This window comes from Schistocerca nitens, chromosome 8 (assembly GCF_023898315.1).
Source record: "Schistocerca nitens isolate TAMUIC-IGC-003100 chromosome 8, iqSchNite1.1, whole genome shotgun sequence".
In the NCBI taxonomy this organism is placed as follows: Eukaryota; Metazoa; Arthropoda; class Insecta; order Orthoptera; family Acrididae; genus Schistocerca; species Schistocerca nitens.
In genome coordinates, this window is record NC_064621.1 from 18,902,656 (window position 1) to 18,923,926 (window position 21,271).

Consider the following 21,271-nt stretch of genomic DNA (forward strand, 5'->3'; position numbering starts at 1 on the left):
CCCCTGCCTTACCCACATCCAACACTGTTCTGATGGACACTGCCGACTGCACTTGCTCCCCACAGCCTACAGTCGATGAGACTTCATCATAGCCTGTACATTCCTTCCACCTTTCACAGCATCTTCTGGGGCATTTTCATCTATATCCATCGGTTTCTGATGGAGAAGGATCTGGTATTAGGCTGCTAGTAAGTTGAAGGCCTGCCAGAGGAAATGGACCTCGACAGACGGGAGAGGGCAGTTTGACCACAGTGCTGTACTCACCTACTGAGTCACCCACCACCTATCCAAGTGAATACATCGGCCAATCGTGTCCCTCATGGCCAGCATAAATACTGCTGCACCTCGACCACACAGTCAGTCATGTACTACACCCAACAGCATTCATTACTATGTTCACCGTACTACCGACTACTCGTTGACGACTTTGCTTTGGGATTGGTTTTGCTCTTTGCTGTCGATTTGGGTTGTGGCTCATACTTGACCTGTTGACAGTGTTGTGTAGAATGTTATTGCTTGACTCTAGAGTGGGCTTGTGTCCCGTCTGCAGGCAGTCTTCCTGCCTTGTGTCATCATTGTTTCTCTCTAGTTTTTTTATGTGTACTCTGGTATCCAGGTAATTCCAGATATAGCACTTTGAGCATCTCCTACAGTGAGCGCCTAGCCGCAGCATGTGACTAAATAACTGCAACGCCATTATGTTGTCCTGGATCTCCTTTGCGACCACCAGTTCCTATGTGATTACTGACCCTTGTACGCCTGAAGTGCCATGAAAGTTTGTAAGCGTTCTTTTGAATCACCCCGCAGATAAACATATAATAATTAGATGATAAAGAAATAACAAATAAGCTGATGAAAATTCGTACCGAGAGTACAAATGTAGTCACAACAGTGTCGAAACAATAGATGACAATTGGCAGGCGACAGTGAACAGTCTAGTAAGGGCCGGTTTTCGTGCGCCACCTTGTAGCTGTGTTTTAAGCATAGATGTCCCAAATTTAATATGACCGCAGTCGCCATAGGTCACTAATATAGTGCTCCACTACGGATGGAATATAGAATGTACGGTAACACAACCCAAATCGAAATATGCCCGCACTTTATTAATGCCGAGTCGGTATAAAGGAAGATACATGTATGATGTTAGAAGCCACTAACCAAACTGGCAGTGAAAGAGCACTTATGGTGGTCTCAGTCGACCACCAGCGGTGTTTATTTATTTATTCATCCTTCAGTCAGGTTTTAGAGCAATATTGGATATCATATATATTTGCATTTAAAGCTACAGGATATATTATGATTTTAGCAAATATATTATTACTTTGCAATACATATACATATATGTATATGTATATTACACACACACACACACACACACACACACACACACACACACACACATATATATATATATATATATATATATATATATATATATATATATATATCCCAAATTTACTATGACTGCAGTCGCCATAGGTCATATATGACTATATGGTCATATATGGAAGACTTCTTTGGTGTTTTTAAACCATTGCATCATAGACTGTTCACTGTCGCCTGCCAATTGTCATCTATTGTTTCGACACTGTTGTGACTATATATATATATATATATATATATATATATATATATATATATTCGTTGGGGCCATCTAGGACCACGTTATGTCTTGTTTCACTTAGTACTGGACCTGGTTTTTTTCTGAACCTAGATTTCCCTCATTTGTTGTGAGTGGTTCTGCTTGCACTCTTCTGTCCAAAGGACACCATGTCTTCTTTTCAGTTGCTCATCTTGGGTTATTCCATTTGTCACTATCTTCTTTCGGAAAAGAAATCTGTCAAAAGCATCTTCAGGTTTGATATGTAGCATCTGGAGGACTTCTTTGGTGTTTTTAAACCATTGCATCATAGTGTTTTGAATAAAAAAAAAGAAATATATTTTTGATTAATCTATTTCCATCCATTCGTTTGAGGTGACCATAAAATCGTGCCCATCTTTTACAGACTGTGTCTGTAATTTTTTTTCTATTTTACTGTTTACTGTATACTTCTTGTTGGGTCTATTTTGATGGATGTCATTCTTGTACTTGGATCCTATAGTTCTTCTAATGATTTTGCGCTTTCTTTCTCCAGTTCTTTGGTGAGTCTTTTACCAGCATTTAAGGATAAGGTTTAGACTGCATACAGAACTACTGGCTTCAAAACTGTTTTGTAGTGATATATGTTACTGTTCTGGGACAGGCATTCCTTGGTGTAGATCATGCGGGATGTTTGGTAAGTTGTTTCTAGTTTGTGTACCTGCTCCCTAAGGGCTTCCTTGTTCAGTCCATTTTTCATGATATCTCACCCAGGTACTTAAATTTGTCTATCTGGACGATGACCCCATATTTCGTATGGAGTTTTTGTGGGGCGTGTTTAATGTTAGTCATGACTTCTGTTTTCTCAAATGATATTTGCAGACCAGTTTGTTCAGCGATTACTTTTAATTGTTCGATTATAACTCTATCAGTGTCTATGTCGTTTGAAAGATTGACAATGTCATCAGCTAAAGCCAAGGAGTCTACCTCGATCCCCTTCGATATGGTTCCAATTCGCACTGGGCTATAGTTGATTTCCATCCATCTTTCGCGCCAGGTCTTCATGATATTTTCAAGATGCAGTTAAAAAGCATTGGAGGCAGGCCATCATCTTGCTTGACCCCTGTTCTAGATCAAAGGAATCCGAGAGACACCCGAGGAATTTTACTTTGTATTTTGTATCTGTTAGGGTAGCTCTAATTAATGCCTGCAGTTTAAAGTCAACTCCGAACTCATATAGGATGTTCAGCAAGACCTCACAGTCTATGGAGTTGTATACCTTCCTGACATCCACAAAGACTGACACATAGTGTTTGGACCTTAGAGTACAATATCTGATTATTGTTTTGAGGTTGTAGATCTATTCAGCTCTTGAGCAATTTTTTATGAAGCTCCCTTAGTATTCTCCTATTTGATGTGCGATTTGGGCTTTTAAACCCTCCAGAATGGCGAGTGAGAGAATTTTATAGATTCCCGGTAACATATATATACTGTGAGAGAATTTTATAGATTCCCGGTAACATGTATGTGTAAAATATATATTACACATATATATATATATATATATATATATATATATATATATATATATATGTGTGTGTGTGTGTGTGTGTGTGTGTGTGTGTGTGTGTGTGTGTGTGTGTGTAAAATAATTAATAAAATCATAAGCGAAACAAAAATTTTACTATTTTTTAATATGCTCCATATGCCCGACCAATTTCAGTTTTTGGTACAATGGATGAGACATAAGAAAAATTTTAAAGTTTACTCTTCATTGACACAGTACTCAAGCCACTGCTTTTATACTGCAAGTCCACAACGATCTTTCCGTATATAACGTTTCCATGTTTGCTATAGAGTCAGTTGCGCGTATTTTCTTTATTAAAGATCTATAAGCAGCTGCTTTCTTAACTCGATCGCTGTATTTCTTGCTCTTAATTTCCCACAAATATGTGTGTCTCAGAATACTTCAATAAATTCAGCAAGAAATTTTCTAGCGCACTGACGCGTATATTCTGCTTTCGAATTTACTGTGAACACACAACTGACTCGAAAACAATTTTGCGGTCATTACCTGTCCACAAGCTACATTTTGTCTGCGCATTTGTTTTTGCGCAGGTAAAATGTTTCATTAGGGCCTGCGTAGTAAAAATGTAGTGTGAAGGAGCAAGGAATGTGTTTATGGCATTATATACTTTCTGAATCTTATTAATATGACCTGTAATTTAGGTATTACATATCAAATAATACTTAAAAATTAGATGAAGTTTCGTCATATAGTTGCAGTTGCATATTTGAAACTGTTTGTGCATCTCTGATGCCAGTATTGACGAGTACCTAATTAATCTGACGTGTGTTGTGAAAGGTAGTGTTTGTACACAGAGTGAGTTTGGAAATTCCAGTCCTTTGTGATCAAGGAAATAATGAAAACAGTTTGCTAAACTCTTATCAATAGTGGTTGTGGACCATAGAGGGCATTATCAAATGGATGGAAGTGAGCAGGAGAGCACAAATTCCGAACTGTCGGACAGCTGGATGGTAATAAATGATACTGCAACAGATAAGACTAAGGATAACGGAACACCTTCCGACGGAAGCGATGGTGAATCCGTGGAAGTCATCGACCAAGAGGAGTGTGATGAAGGTACGACTTTAGGAATATATTGTCATGCTTTGTTGTCAGAGTAACAGTATGATTCCCAGATTAACGTTGGTATCAGTCATCCGATAAGTAACTGTCAAATCATCCATGTAATTGCTGTCATTCTGATCTTAAGCCGGAAGAATTGTTTGATGCAGCTCTATACATCAGTCTATCCTGTTCAAAACCATACATTTGTGCGTAACTACAGCAATTACATACATTTGTGCCTGAGTTCTGTATTCAAGCCCTGGTGTACCTCTACAAATTCCCCTTATCGCTACTCTCTCTCTCTCTCTCTCTCTCTCTCTCTCTCTCTCTCTCTCTCATTCCCCTTCCCCCATTACGTAGTTGCCAATTCCTTGATGTCACATTAGGCATGTGCCATAAATTTATTTTCTTCCCAGGCCAATTCGATACTTCCTCATTAATTACCATTAGCTATCTGACCATCAGCAATCCTATGTAAGGAACCACATTTCGAAAGCTTCGAGACCTATTATTTTTTTTTCTTTTCTTTGCTGTTTATGGCCCACATTTCACTTTCATTCAAAGCCACACTCCACACAAATACCTCCTACCTTCCTAACACCTAGGCCCTACATAGCAATTAAATTTGGTGTTAATAGATTTTAAAGTACACTATAAATGTAGATTTTCCTTTCTTTAGTGTTTGCTCTGTGGTAAGTCATAGGGTCAGTATTGCTTCTTGTGCTCCTACATTTCACCGATACCCAAGCTGCTTTTTTCATTTGGCCAGATTATATCGGTCTTGCCATTCTTGTATAAGTAATTGATGTTAATATTTTGTAGCCAAGACTTACTAAACTGATTGTTTGGTAGTGTTCACACCAGTCCACAGCTGCCATGTATTGAATTGGGATTATTATATTCTTCTTGAAGTCTGATGGTATTTTTTCTATACCATGAACCTTGTATACCAGGTAGAACAATTTTGTCATCGTATGTTGTCTAGAGACCTCTGAGAGAATATCGTCCATTCCAGGTAGGGGTCATGTTTCAACTTAGGTCTTTCAGGGTTTCATCAAATTCCTCTCATAGCATAATTTTTCCCGTCCCATCTACTGCATCTCATTTAATAATATTGGCTTAGTCCTCCTGTATATTCCTATTATCTCTTCTTTGCTTAGTTCTGGATTGCTTTCTGAGCTTTAGTATTCACTTGTCTCCAAACAGTTCTTTAATTTTCTTACAGATGGCATCTATCTTTCTCTTGGTGATGCAGGCTTGTGCAGCCTTGCATTTTTTCTTTGCCATCCCTGGTTTGCCATTTTGCACTTTTTGTGTTTCATTTATTAAACCTTTTGAGAGAGCCAGAGTCTCAAAGATGATAAGACATATATGTAGGACTATTCCCCTTTTGTGTGCAATTATATTTTCCCATATCATACATTCTATATCTTCTATATTATCCAAGGATTTGTAGTGAGCCTTGTCTTTTTACTTAAGTGAACCACTTCAGGGGGATTCCAATGTCACGGGTGGGACAGTTGCACTACGTTTTTCAACAGTCAGATGCTGATATAACATGAAGTATAAATAGAAATAAAGTAAAAATTGACTGGTTGGCTTACAAATAATTGTTTTACTTTCCCTTTAAATCTGAATGTCAGAAGTTTACAAATTGAGCTGTTATTCATCTTTAAAACTTTGTCACGGGTGGGACAGCAAATAGACGTAGCATTGAATAACCACCAACATTTTAGAAGAATTCTGTGGTTTATGCACTTATTTTCTTTTGAAAATATTGAATTCACATTAAGAAAACAACTCTCTACATGACATAATATCAATAAATATTAGATTAGTAATACTTACTTACAATAATTGCAATCAAAGACTGTCACAAGTGGGACAAGGAATTGTCACGGGTGGGACTCATGTGAAGTAAAATATTTTTTTTTTATTTAAACTGATTTTATTATGTCAGTTAGCTATGAATCAGTAATAATTTTGTAGAACATTTTTGTTGCTTATAAATAATATAAATTTTGGTATAGTATTAGTTTACAGTTCTGAGTACTTAATTATTTCACTTGAAGAATGCACCACTTTGAAAAAATACACTTGGCCTCTCACCCACTTTCGAAAATGTCTAAATTGCCAGGAAACTCATAATATAAGGTGTCCCTAACATGTTTGACTTTTGGATTCGGGAGAATAGCAAGAACTTGTTTAAACTCTATGTAGGATACATCCTCCTCGTCAGCTTTAAATACCTTTGCTGAGTCCCCAACAGATCGCATACACATAATCTGTATTTCCCCATTGTCTTCTACACTTCTCTGTGCAATTGCAGCATATCTGTATGTAGTGGATTTCTTTTTTGCAGTTTGGAACTCAACTAAAATAAATGTTCCTGGCATGATTTGTTCCACAGCTGGTTCTGAACCTGTAACTTCTTGGGAATTGGATGTCAACAGGACATCAGGATATGATTCCTCATCACTCATCTCAGAATCTGTGTAGATTAGTGAATATATGTTGGGTGAAAGTGGGAAAACCTCCACTTTCTCTAAATCTGATTTTAGGAAAGTTCTACCACATACTAGGTTACAGGTATTGTAACTGTTGAAGTAATGCTTGCTGCGAATATCTTTTATTTTTTTAACAACTTTCCAGCGGCCATCCAGAAGGTCTCTGTTTTCATCAATATGATCTTTTGTCAGAAGAAGAAAGTTTATTCCAGAAACAGATGATTTGGCACAGTCTAAAAACTCCTGTGCATTGCTGATGATGACTTTTCTTTGCTTAACTTTATTCCAAACAGCCCTTTTTGTTACAGCTCCAATGCCATCCACTGCACCTTTCCCATGTGATGTTGCAAAGAAAATCCATTCTCCAGACACTCCAAAGTCTTGCATCATGTAGCAGAGGTTAGAAATGGTGAATTTGTTCTTAAATTGACCTGCGCAACCATCAGAAAAAATTCGTATCGAGGTCAAATTGGGAAGCTCTTGTTTCAGCTTACTTATTACACTCTTCAAACATGCATAAACTTGAGTACTTGTCGTGGCACAGTTCATCGCTCACAATTGCAAATGACTGTAGCCCTTTTTTCATCCAAACACAAATAGTGACCACTGTAATCTGTGTATGACTCCAGTGGACACTTTGTATCTCATCTTGTGCCAGTGCTACATAGTTTTCTGCAAAATCTATTTGCAATATCACTTCATCATCACTAACTGATGCTTTCAGTCTTGAAAGCTCCAGATTGCATCCTTTTGACAAAGAAGTGCTCTTTGAATGTTTTTAGTTGAGACTGATGTTCAGAGAGAGCTTCACAAAGTGTTCCACTGGTAGTAGTCTGTTTAGGGTGACACTCATGTTCGGTCTATTTTCTCCAAGATATTATGTCATACAAATCAAACTTTCCATCTATTAATGTGTGTAAATTCATGATGCATTTCTTGCATTGACTTGTCATGCATATTTCACTTTCTACATCACAGCAAACAAGATTCATAAGGTGAGTGTGAGTAGCAGGGATACTAGCTATTTCTTTGTGAATGGCTTCAATGATGAAGTTGAAGTTAGCATGATATCTGCACACACATACATTGTGAGGCATTTGAGATGTTAGAACAACATTTTTAGGCCGCAACTTGTAGAATTTTGAAATCTTGATATCAATATCTGGATTGTCTTGCTTAAAAAGAAAAAATACTTCCTTAACTGTCATATTCATGTGACATTTCTGCAAGCTAACTCTTTTTCCCAGTTTCATGGTCTGCAATAGACTTTACATCCTTTATGCCAGGTGTCTGCCTGCTGATTTCATCATTTGTGAAAAAATTTTGTATTTTGAGCAGATTATCACCTGGTAAGTTTACGAGATGTCTTCTTCACTACTGGGAAAATCTGCTTTACTACCTTTTTAGGTAAGCTTTCACTTACAAGCTTTTTTATTACTGCTGATTTTTTTGAGGGGCTTGAAGGAAGCACCTTCTTTACCCGAGAAACAGCTTTGCCAAGGGACTGAGGACATTTATATGATCCTAACTGGGAAATACAGGTCTCAGACTGATCTTCAATTAATACGGATTTTAGTTTAAGTCTGTACTTCCTTTTTCTTTCAGCTTCCTTCTTTCGATATTCCAATAAAGATTTTTCACTGGAGGATACCTTCATCTTCATATTTTCCCTTCTTCTTTTATCCCGCTCTCTTTCTTTTTCTTTATGGATATTGTACTTGCTGGTACCTTTCTTCAGTTTTTCTCGAAGTTTTCTCATACGCTCTGCTGATGTTGTTTTCCCCATTTTCTGAATAAACAGTAAGTTTTTATTTAGTGTAAACCATCAAAGCGCTTGTTATATCAACCAATTTAACTTAACAATAACAAGAAGTGTTAAATGGTTTAGATTTGAGTAACATCCAAAAATCTGTCACGGGTGGGACACAATTTCTTTTAACATTTATAGATGATCATTTACAACTTAGAAGGTGCCTTATGGTTCATTGGATGTTTTTATTTGTTTTTCTTACTTCTAACCTAAAATATATAGAATTACTATAATTGCTGAGTTAGAAGGTAAACTTTTTCATGTTTTTTGTCACAGGTGGGACACTAAATACATAGTAACTTTTGTGAATTAGCTGCATACTTAATAACTTACCTTTCTTTAAAAACTGAAGTTTGTCAGAAAGATAAGATTCTGCTCTTGAAATTAAACAATTAAAACATCAACAATTGCTGCAACCCAAATTTAAACAGCTGCCAACACAAAAAGCAAACCTTTTGTTTTCCATCCTCATCTGTAGAATCGCCAACTTTGTTTAACTATATTTCCTCAGCTAATTATGTAATTTTTATAATTTTTTCAGGACAGTAAAATTCAACTTTTGTAGATTCGAAAAATATAACATTGTTAAATTTGGCATTTTTTCAAAAAATAAGCCTCAGGCTCAGTTTGGCATGGAATGACCCTTCAGCCTCCACCATTTCATCTCTCAAATCTACCCGTTCATCCTCTGTTCTATTCCTTTTCTGATTTTCCACTCAGTTGTTGTTTAGTGCTCTCTCTGAAGTTCTCCATAACTGCTGGTTCTTTCAATTTTTCCATCCTCCATCTCCTAAATTTCTTGTCTCTTAAGCAGTTTATTTAGTTTTAAGCATCAGTTAATATTCCATAAACTCTGGCCAGAGTGCACATCTGCTCCTGGAAATGTTTTGAAGTTTAAAATCTGCTTTTGAAATATCTGCCTTGCTATCATACCATCTATTTGATGTCTCTAAATCTGTTCCATGTACTGTCTGTGCAAATAAAGTTGACCCTCTGCAGGGTGGGTGATTGGAGTGACTTTAAAGGCATTTCCCATTTTTTTCTAGCAGGTTATAACTATATTGATTTTCATCATTAAGATAAAATATTTACTCCAACACATTGGGGACAAATGCCATTTTGACACGTCAATCTGATTATGTGAGATTATGTAATAAAGATAACATCCTCCATCCTATATTACAAATGTAAATAATTTAATAAAAAATTTCACAGAAATCAGCAAATAATATCATATACATCACTATTTCCTCTGGAACTAAATTGATCAAGTAATTAAATGAGCTTAGCTGAACTCTCACTGAATCACCATCGCCACTACACCTGTACAGGGTCTCTCAGGAAGATTGGTCAATATTCATTGATATGGCAGAAACACTCATTTGAAGCAAAAAAACTTTGTACATACATAGGCCTATGCAATATTCTGCATGGTTTCCAAGGTACAACACATTTAATGTACATTTGTTTTTGGGCCAGCGGCGCATATCGTAATCAATGGATTAATCGTGGTAGTACAGTTAACTGCCACTAAGATGTCTAGACATTACACTGTTAGAGTTTCGTTTATGAAGTTGTATGAAGTCTGAGGTGTACAAATGAAAGCTGTATAAGTGATGTGAATTTTATGTTCGCATATGGACGTTGCTGCCTTCATTGTGAAATGTGCAGAGGCACTCAGGCAAGCAACAAAACATGTTCTCCCAAGAGTATACTCATGCATTGATGTTGATGGTGGGATAGTTGGACATTTATTGTGGGCAATACAGGAGCTGTAATGTGCTATGTATGGTAATTCTTAGAAGTGGACGGGTTAAATTCTTTTTTTTTTTTTTTTCAGTTGATAATTTGTAAAACCCATGTTGTAATATTTAATAACCTCTCTCGCAGTTGACTCGCTTATTGTTTGCAGCCAATCTTCTTCTCGGGTCAGACGGCTGTGACAATCTTCACAAACTCTTCTTCTCCGAAGACTCTAGCTGGTTAAGGGAATTTCAAAATAGATTTTTTTTCCACTCTTGAAATGATTCTGTACTCTCAGGATACTTTTGTTCAACTCTGTTATATTTTCATCTCCACAATAAAACAACTTCACAAGATTCACACAAGCATTCAACTCTCGCGAGTCAACTCCATCTTGGACCTTTATATACTAACAGATACAATTATAATGTGTTTGTTTTAATAACCACTATCAAACCAGTTCTTGCTTCTCGCAAGTCCAACATCCGAAAGTCAAATGTAAGTGTCTTTAGTTCAAAACATAATTCATTTCTTCACAACAATACAGTCATTACGCTGTCAAGGACTAGTGTGTGCTTGCTCTTGTACTGAACATGCAGCTTCTCAGGCATGTGCTGCAAACACTTGTGTGTGCCGATTGACCGTCACTATTGCCATATTCTCCTGATACATGTCCATCTTGCACACACAGAAACCGGCGTTGAGGTACTCTCTCCACTCTCTCACCCTCGTACTTAAAATATCAGGTGTTCAAGGCGGGGGAAAGCCGAGTGTCTCTAGAATTTATACCGAAATTCTCGAGGCACTACATATCCCTCCCCTTAGCTCGAACATGCAATATTTTATACATAGGATAATTCTTTACCCTTTAACAGTGTCTCTCATTCTATTAATAACCATGCATATTTTACCGTAATTATAATACATGACCCTTTCAATCCATATTGGAGTTAGCTCTGTTTTCTATTCCTCTTACAATCGAAAATTACATGTGTTCATAACTCATGAATACTCTGCTGCATTGTTCTTACTTCCTGTACTACTTTTTCTAAGTATGTACTTATTCACTATCAATTGCAATCTGGAGAAACTCTGTGTTGAATAAAAGTGTTCCCTTCTTGGATATTTGTAAACCCGAAACTTAATGAGGCTATTTATGCATAGAATTCAAACTTACCATTTTCATCCTGTTAAACATGTGACTTGTATCATGATACTGCCCTTTTTCCCTTTAGGAACAGTACCTATATCTTACATAGGTTGGTCCTTTCTCCTTCTGTTTTGGTAGGTACACACCGTCCTCATTCCTATCCTCCTATGCTACAGGTCAATGAGTATAGGTCAGCCCTTCACAGGTCTGTCTATCCACCCTTTTTCTAACCCACTAAATGTCGAGTGCGCCCTCCATGTCCTTCTTGAGTAGGCTTACTGGGTCATTGCCCTAGCATACATCTTTATGTGTACTGTACTTAAATATTCTCTGGGTAAATTACAAATCTACTTTACACTCATATTCTGCTTTTTAATACTTCATCTTATACCCTAGAGTTCTCTTTCACTCCCCACTTTTACTGTATAAACAGATACCATGTCCACACATAGTAGGTGCTATGTCTACCTGTATTTACCAATTCCCAGTAGATATTATGCCTTTTCTCAAAGGACTGGCACGGCACATGTAAATATACAGGGTGGTCCATTGATAGTGACTGGGCCAAATATCTCATGAAATAAGCATCAAACGAAAAAACTACAAAGAACGAAGCTTGTCTAGGTTGAAGGGAGAAACCAGATGGCGCTATGGCTGGCCCGCTAGATAGCGCTGCCATAGGTGAAACGGATATTAACTGCATTTTTTAAAGTAGGAACCCCCATTATTTTATTACGTATTCGTGTAGTACGTAAAGAAATATGAAAGTTTTAGTTGGACCACTTTTTTTGCTTTGTGACAGATGGCGCTGTAATAGTCACAAACGTATAAGTACGTGGTATCACGTAACATTCTGCCAGTGTGGACGGTATTTGCTTCATGACACATTACCTGTGTTAAAATGGACCATTTACCAATTGCGGAAAAGGTTGATATTGTGTTGATGTATGGTTATTGTGATCAAAATGCCCAACGGGCGTGTGCTATGTATGCTGCTTGGTATCCTGAACAACATCATCAAGTGTCCGGACCGTTCGCCAGATAGTTACGTTATTTAAGGAAACAGGGAGTGTTCAGCCACATGTGAAACGTCAACCACGACCTGCAACAAATGGTGATGCCCAAGTAGGTGTTTTAGCTGCTGTTGTGACTAATCCGCACATCAGTAGCAGACAAATTGCGCGAGAATCCGGAATCACAAAAATGTCTGTGTTGAGAATGCTACATCAACATCGATTGCACCCGTACCATACGAGGGCAGTTCAATAAGTAATGCAACACATTTTTTTTTTCTGAAACAGGGGTTGTTTTATTCAGCATTGAAATACACCAGGTTATTCCCCAATCTTTTAGCTACACAACACTATTTTTCGACGTAACCTCCATTCAATGCTACGGCCTTACGCCACCTTGAAATGAGGGCCTGTATGCCTGCACGGTACCATTCCACTGGTCAATGTCGGAGCCAACGTTGTACTGCATCAATAACTTCTTCATCATCCGCGTAGTGCGTCCCACGGATTGCGTCCTTCATTGGGCCAAACATATGGAAATCCGACGGTGCGAGATCGGGGCTGTAGGGTGCATGAGGAAGAACAGTCTACTGAAGTTTTGTGAGTCTTGCGTTGTCATGAAGAAGGAGAAGTTCGTTCAGATTTTTGTGCCTACGAACACGCTGAAGTCATTTCTTCAGTTTCTGAAGAGTAGCACAATACACTTCAGAGTTGATCGTTTGACCATGGGGAAGGACATCGAACAGATAACCCCTTCAGCGTCCCAGAAGGCTGTAATCATGACTTTACCGGCTGAGGGTATGGCTTTAAACTTTTTCTTGGTAGGGGAATGGGTGTGGCACCACTCCATTGATTGCCGTTTTGTTTCAGGTTCGAAGTGATGAACCCATGTTTCATCGCCTGTAACAATCTTTGACAAGAAATTGTCACCCTCAGCCACATGACGAGCAAGCAATTCCGCACAGATGGTTCTCCTTTGCTGTTTATGGTGTTCGGTTAGACAACAAGGGACCCAGCGGGAACAAACCTTTGAATATCCGAACTGGTGAACAATTGTGACAGCACTACCAACAGAGATGGCAAGTTGAGCACTGAGTTGTTTGATGGTGATCCGTCGATCATCTCGAACGAGTGTGTTCGCACGCTCCGCCATTGCAGGAGTCACAGCTGTGCACGGCCGGCCCCCACGCGGGAGATCAGACAGTCTTGCTTGACCTTGCGGCGATGATGACACACGCTTTGCCCAACGACTCACCGTACTTTTGTCCACTGCCAGATCACCGTAGACATTCTGCAAGCGCCTATGAATATCTGAGATGCCCTGGTTTTCCGCCAAAAGAAACTCGATCACTGCCCGTTGTTTGCAACGCACATCCGTTACAGACGCCATTTTAACAGCTCCGTACAGCGCTGCCACCTGTCGGAAGTCAATGAAACTATACGAGACACAGCGGGAATGTTTGAAAATATTCCACAAGAAATTTCCGGTTTTTTCAACCAAAATTGGCTGAGAAAAAAAATGTGTTGCATTACTTATTGAACTGCCCTCGTATTTCTATGCACCAGGAATTGCATGGCGACGACTTTGAACGTCGTGTACAGTTCTGCCTCTGGGCACAAGAGAAATTATGGGACGATGACAGATTTTTTTTGCACGCGTTCTATTTAGCGACGAAGTGTCATTTACCAAAACGGTAACATAAACCGGTATAATATGCACTAATGGGCAACGGAAAAGCTACGATAGCTGCGACAAGTGGAACATCAGCAACCTTGGCGGGTTAATGTATGGTGCGGCATTATGGGATAATTGGCCCCCATTTTATTGATGGCAATCTAAATGGTGCAGTGTATGTTGATTTCCTACGTAATGTTCCACCGATGTTACTACAAGATGTTTCACTGCATGACAGGGACCGATGACCGTCACAGTCTGGTCCCTTTAATCCCCCAAACCAACCAACCAACCAACTGCATGACAGCATGGCGATGTATTTCCAACATGAAGGATGTCCGGCACATAGCTCGCGTGCGGTTGAAGCGTTATTGAATAGCATATTTCATGACAGATGGATTGGTCGTCGAAGCACCATACCATGGCCCGCACATTCACCGGATCTGATGTCCCCAGATTTCTTTCTGTGGGGAAAGTTGAAAGATATTTGCTATCGTGATCCACCGACAACGCCTGACAACATGCGTCAGCGCATTGTCAATGCGTGTGCGAACATTACAAAAGGCACCGAGCGAGGTGGCGCAGTGGTTAGACACTGGACTGGCATTCGGGAGGATGATGGTTCAATCCCGCGTCCGGCCATCCTGATTTAGGTTTTCCGTGATTTCCCTAAATCGCTCCAGGCAAATGCCGGGATGGTTCCTTTCAAAGGGCACGGCCGACTTCCTTCCCTAATCCGATGAGACCGATGACCTCGCTGTCTGGTCTCCTTCCTCAAACCAACCAACCAACCATTACAAAAGGCGAACTACTCGCTGTTGGGAGGAATGTCGTTCCACATATTGCCAAATGCATTGAGGTTGACGGACATCATTTTGAGCATTTATTGCATTAATGTGGTATTTACAGGTAATCACGCTGTAACAGCATGCGTTTTCATAAATGATAAGTTCACAAAGGTACATGTATCACATTGGAACAACCGAAATAAAATGTTCAAACGTACCTATGTTCTGTATTTTAATTTAAAAAACCTACCTGTTACCAACTGTTCGTCTAAAATTGTGAGCCATATGTTTGTGACTTTTACAGTGCCATCTATCTCAAAGGAAAAAAAGTGGTCCAACTAAAACGTTTATATTTCTTTACATACTACACGAATATGTAATAAAAAATGGGAGTTCCTATTTTAAAAAATGCAGTTGATATCCGTTTGACCTATGGAAGCACCATCTAGCGGGCCAACGATAGCGCCATCTGGTTTCCCCCTTCAAGCTAGACAAGTTTCGTTCTTTGTAGTTTTTTCATTTGATGCTTATTTCATGAGGTATTTGGCCCGGTCACAATCAATCGACCACCCTGTATATTTGAGATCAACAAAATTAACAATGCAGAACCATCACCAATAAGAACAATACTCATAATAGTTCTTACACATCGGTACGTACGTATATGTGATGCGAAACTGTCACCGCAAACAGCAATGTATGCATATTTTTGTGTGTGCAGATACTTTCCCCCTACAACACTTGACGGGTCTCCCAACATTTCAATCTGTACATTCTCTGTTTGCATCTTCGTGTTATGTTGTGTGTACGCTTAAGTGTGTTTGTGTATCCTGATTCTTCGGCTGACTTATGTGAAATAAGTTGAGGTTATAATGAACCACAGAAATTGAGAAGGACTTCAGTGATAGAAGAGGGAAAGATAGATAGGTACTCAACAGAGAAGTAAGAAAGGAAAAAGTAGAGACAGTTGCTAAGAAGGTAGCCCCAAAGACAAGAACCCCCCCCCCCCCCCCCCCTCCAGGATCCATACTTCGCCTGTACTTGAGTGAGAAGCTGAAGGAGGTATGATGTTAAATGTATCCTACAGAACGGACATTTTCACTTTCACCTTTGAAGCCCCCGAAGAAAAATCTTAGCAACACCTATTGAACGGCAAATGGTGAAGAATCATTTACACTTGTCTGCGAGGGTAATCTGAAAGGTGGGGTGTGTGATTAGTGTTAGTCCTGCTTGTACTTACACTACCCACCCCTTCCAAAAGTGATACTAACCCTCCCCTTTACATTACATCTCACAAAAGGTATAAACTATTCTATAAAAATAGAAAATTACACACTACGATAATATAGTTGTTTAGTCATTCACTTTACACTATATTTCATACACACATAAAGCACTCCATTCAGTTTCTGATGTTTAGAAGTTACTTAATTTGAATTCTATTCATCTCATTTCATGTTTAGAGATCACTATTCATCTCTGATTCTCTTAAATTGGTCCTAATCTTGTAGTCATATTCGGTTTCAAAAGTATGGGATAGTTTAAGAATTCAAGAATACATTACAGAATAGTTTAGAATTGAAGGGAATCCGGTGGAGGAAAACTAAGTTTGAAGAAACACCGAAAACAATTAGGGATCAGACGGTCGTCACTCCGTCCATTAACACAGAACGTTAACATCCGTGGGGATATACAACTTTATGTCTTCTATGTTGTATTTTCCTTTTTGTGATCCCGTTGGAGGATCCACTAAAACTTTCTTTCTTCAGGGCAGATCTGTGGAGATGCTGCCTTACTAAGACTAGGTCATTAACATTATACTTAGGTTCAACAGCCTTCTCATTATATTTACTCACTCGTTGTTCAACCAAGTTCTTAGAAACTATTATTTGGTTAAGTTGGTAATGAACACTAGGTTGTTCCGGCCAAGTAAAATATTTAATAAGGGGGGCTCTCACAAAAGGTTTACCTATTACTTCCAAAGGAGTTAATCCAGTTGATAAATGTGGTAATTCATTTAAAATAAGCTCAAAGTCTTTAACTTTCGTTGCCCAAGACGTACGTTTTTCATGGCAGTGTTTACAGCATAATTTTCCAATTTCTTTCACAACTCTTTCACATGGGTTAGAAGGCGGATTGTAGTTGGAGATTAATACTTGACGAATATCTTTCCATGCTAAGAATTCTTTAAAGTTGTTACTAACAAATTGTGGTCCATTATCAGAGAGGAATCGTTTTGGTTTGCCCAACTCGAGAAAGTATTGTTGCAGACAGTGTATCACTGTTGGTGTATTTGCTTTCTTAATAGGATACAATTTAACGTACTTAGAACAACATTCTGAGAGAACAGAAATGTATGCCATTCCTCCTTTACCTGTTGGAATTGTTCCAAAGAAGTCCACTGCTGTAAGAGCGTGTAATGCCTTAAGTATGATTGGGTACATTTTGTATCTAACATGAGTGTTACTCTCTTTTACTTTTTAACAGGTTTCACAAGTTCTAATTAAAGATGCTACCTTATGCCCCAACTTTTTAAAATAATAGAACTTGTTCATGTGGGCTATACACTTTTTTCTTCCGAAGTGTCCATACCCTGTATGGACATACCGCACAATTTCATCCCCCATCAACTTTGGGATGCATAAACGCCACTATTGAGAGATTATACTATCTCTCCAAAATAAATTATTCCCTATAACTTTCCATTTCTCTGCTTGATTAGGAGACTTTCTAAAGTAAAGACTTTCTAATACACATGGCATATATCTCTGTAAAATAGGTATCATGATGGATGTTATTCTTTGAGCCATTTCTTGTACCCTGTTGTGTGGGTATTATATTGTCATAAAATTAATCACAAAAATTATGCCGGGTCCTTCTATAAGTTTTAAGTCTTTCATATCTACAGGTAATCTAGACAAAGCGTCAAGTACAATATTTTCAGAACCTTTTATGTACTGTATCCTAATGTCATACTCCTGTAAGAATAACATCCATTGCATTAATCTACTATGCAACAATCGACTGTTCATTAAAAATGATAGTGCTTGATGATCTGTATATACATGGATTTCTGAACACCAAATTAGTGTTTGGAATTTTTGTATACTCCGTACTATAGCCAATAGTTCTTTTTCTGTTGCTGTGTAGCTTAACTCATGTTTGTTGAGACTCCAGCTAGCAAAAGCTATAGATCTGTGACCGGTGCTTTCCAGACCCCACTCTCCTTGAAAAAGTTCTGCTGCTATACCGAAGTCAGAAGCATCTGTTGCAATTTTGAACGGTTCACCCATAACCAGATGGTGTAATATAGGTGATTCTACTAATGCTTTTTTCACATTCTCAGACGCATCATTGACCTGTTGGTCCCAAACCCATGGTATTACCTTCCATAATAAACGCAAAAGTCTCGGGTCGTTTAGTTCCTGACTATATATATACTGTGTATAATACCCGGCCATTCCAATAAATCCCTTCAGTTGTCTTATGTTTCTAGGAGATGGACATTACTTAATAGCCTTTATACGTTCTAGATCTGGTCTAATTCCCTGCACTCCGACTATATGCCCTAAAAACTTAAGCTCTTGCCTCGCAAAGTGTGACTTGGATTGTTTTACTGTAATACCTTTTTCTTTAAACGTACTCAGGGTTTTCCTTAGGGTTATACAATGTTCTTCCCATGTTGCGGATATAATAAGGATATTGTCCACATATATTATTAAGTCCCTTAACAATTCCCTTCCTAACGCCTCATCCAGTGTGTGTATAAAAACGGATACCAAGATATTTAGTCCAAACCATTGTTGTTGTTCTGGTCTTCAGTCCAGAGACTGGTTTGATGCAGCTCTCCATGCTACCCTATCCTGTGCAAGCTTCTTCATCTCCCAGTACCTACTGCAACCTACATCCTTCTGAATCTGCTTAGTGTATTCATCTCTTGTCTCCCTCTACGATTTTTACCCTCCACACTGCCCTCCAGTACTAAATTGGTGATCCCTTGATGCCTCAGAATATGCCCTACCAACTGATCCCTTATTCTAGTAAAGTTGTGCCACAAATTTCTCTTCTCTCCAATTCTATTCAATACCTCCTCATTAGTTATGTGATCTACCCACTTAATCTTCAGCATTCTTCTGTAGCACCACATTTCGAAAACGTCTATTCTTTTCTTGTCTAAACTATTTATAGTCCACGTTTCACTTCCATACATGGCTACACAACATAAAAAAAAACTTCCAGAAACAACTTCCTGCCGCTTAAACCTATACTCGATGTTAACAAATTTCTCTTCTTGAGAAACGCTTTCCTTGCCATTGCCAGTCTACTTTTTATATCCTCTCTACTTCGAACATCATCAGTTATTTTGCTCCCCAAATAGCAAAACTCATTTACTACTTTAAGCATCTCATTTCCTAATCTAATTCCTGCAGTATCACCCGATTTAATTTGACAACATTCCATTATCCTTGTGGTGTCACCGCCAGACACCACACATGCTAGGTGGTAGCCTTTAAATCGGCCGCGGTCCGTTAGTATACGTCGGACCCGCGTGTCGCCACTATCAGAGATTGCAGACCGAGCGCCGCCACACGGCAGGTCTAGAGAGACTTCCTAGCAATCGCCCCAGTTGTACAACCGACTTTGCTAGCGATGGTTCACTGACAAAATACGCTCTCACTTGCCGAGACGATAGTTAACATAGCCTTCAGCTACGTCATTTGCTACGACCTAGCAAGGCGCCATGTTCAGTTACTATTGATATTGTAAATAATGTACAGACAAGAGCTATGTTCAACATTAATGGATTAAAGTTAAGTATTCCACCAGTTACCTCCTTTTTTCTGAAGTCTAAATTCCTTGTCCTGTTCCAGACCTCACGCCAGCCTGCATGAGCTTAAACGCGTGCCTTTCGGCTTCCTCTAAAATTCGTGGGTTGGCTCTCCTGCCAATCCACAACAATCCTCGTTTTGCTTTTGTTGATGTTCATCTTATATCCTCCTTTCAAGACACTGTCCATTCCATTCAGCTGCTCTTCCAGGTTCTTTGCTGTCTCTGACGGAATTACAATGTCATCGGCAAACCTCAAAGTTTTTATTTCTTCTCCATGGATTTTAATTCCTACTCTGAATTTTTCTTTTGTTTCCTTTACTGCTTGCTCAATATACAGATTGAATAGCATCGGGGAGAGGCTACAACCCTGTCTCACTCCCTTCACAACCACTGCTTCCCTTTCATGCCTCTCGACTCTTATAACTACCATCTGGTTTCTGCACAAATTGTAAATAGCCTTTCACTCCCTGTATTTTACCCCTGCCACCTTCAGAATTTGAAAGAGAGTATTCCAGTCAACATTGTCAATAGCTTTCTCTAAGTCTACAAATGCTAGAAACATAGGTTTGCCTTTCCTTAATCTATTTTCTAAGATAAGTCGTAGGGTCAGTATTGCCTCACGTGTTCCAACATTTCTACGGAATCCAAACTGATCTTCCTCAAGGTCGGCTTTTACCAGTTTTTCCATTCATCTGTAAAGAATTCGTGCTAGTATTTTGCAGTCGTGGCTTATTAAACTGATAGTTCAGTAATTTTCACATCTGTCAATGCCTGCTTTCTTTGGGATTGGAATTATTATATTATTCTTGAAGTCTGTCTGTCTCGTACATCTTGCTCACTAGATGGTAGAGTTTGTTAGTCCTGGCTCTCCCAAGGCTGTCAATAGTTCTAACGGAATGTTGTCTAATCCCGAGCCTTGTTTCGACTCGGGTCTTTCAGTGCTCTGTCAAACTCTTCACACAGTATTATATCTCCTATTTCATCTTCATCTACATTCTCTTCAATTTCTATAGTATTGTCTTCAAGAACATCGGCCTTGTATAGACCCTATATATCCTCCTTCCACCTTTCTGCTTTCCATTCTTTGCTTAGAACTGGGTGTCCATCTGAGCTCTTGATATTCATGCAAGTGGTTGTCTTTTCTCCAAAGGTCTCTTTATTTTTCCTGTAGGCAGTATCTATCTTACCCCTAGTGATAATTGCCTCTACATCCTTACATTTGTCCTATAGCCATCCCTGCTTAGCCATTTTACACTTCCTGTCGATCTCATTTTTGAGGCATTTGTATTCCTTTTTGCCTGCTTCATTTACTGCATTTTTGGATTTTATCCTTTCATCAGTTAAATTCAATATCTCTTCTGGTACCTATGGATTTCTCTTAGCCCTTGTCTTTTTACCTACTTGATCCTCTGCTACCTTCACTGTTTCCTCTCTCAAAGCTACCCAATCTTCTTCTACTGAATTTCTTTCCCCCATTCTTGTCAATCGTTCCCTAATGCTCTCCCTGAAGATCTCTACAACCTCTGGTTCTTTCAGTTTATCCA

The 21,271-nt window shown here is 38.8% G+C and overlaps 1 protein-coding gene across 1 annotated transcript in view; it reads left to right on the forward strand.

Annotated features, from left to right (window-relative positions):
• Positions 1–3,752: 3,752 nt before the first annotated feature.
• The window catches only part of LOC126198893 (uncharacterized), a 48,348-nt gene continuing 30,829 nt past the window's right edge, over positions 3,753–21,271 (forward strand). Inside the window, exon 1 of the mRNA XM_049935509.1 lies at positions 3,753–4,223. Coding sequence (XP_049791466.1) covers positions 4,064–4,223 — 160 coding nt within the window. The 5' untranslated portion in view covers positions 3,753–4,063. The remainder of the gene's footprint in view (positions 4,224–21,271) is intronic.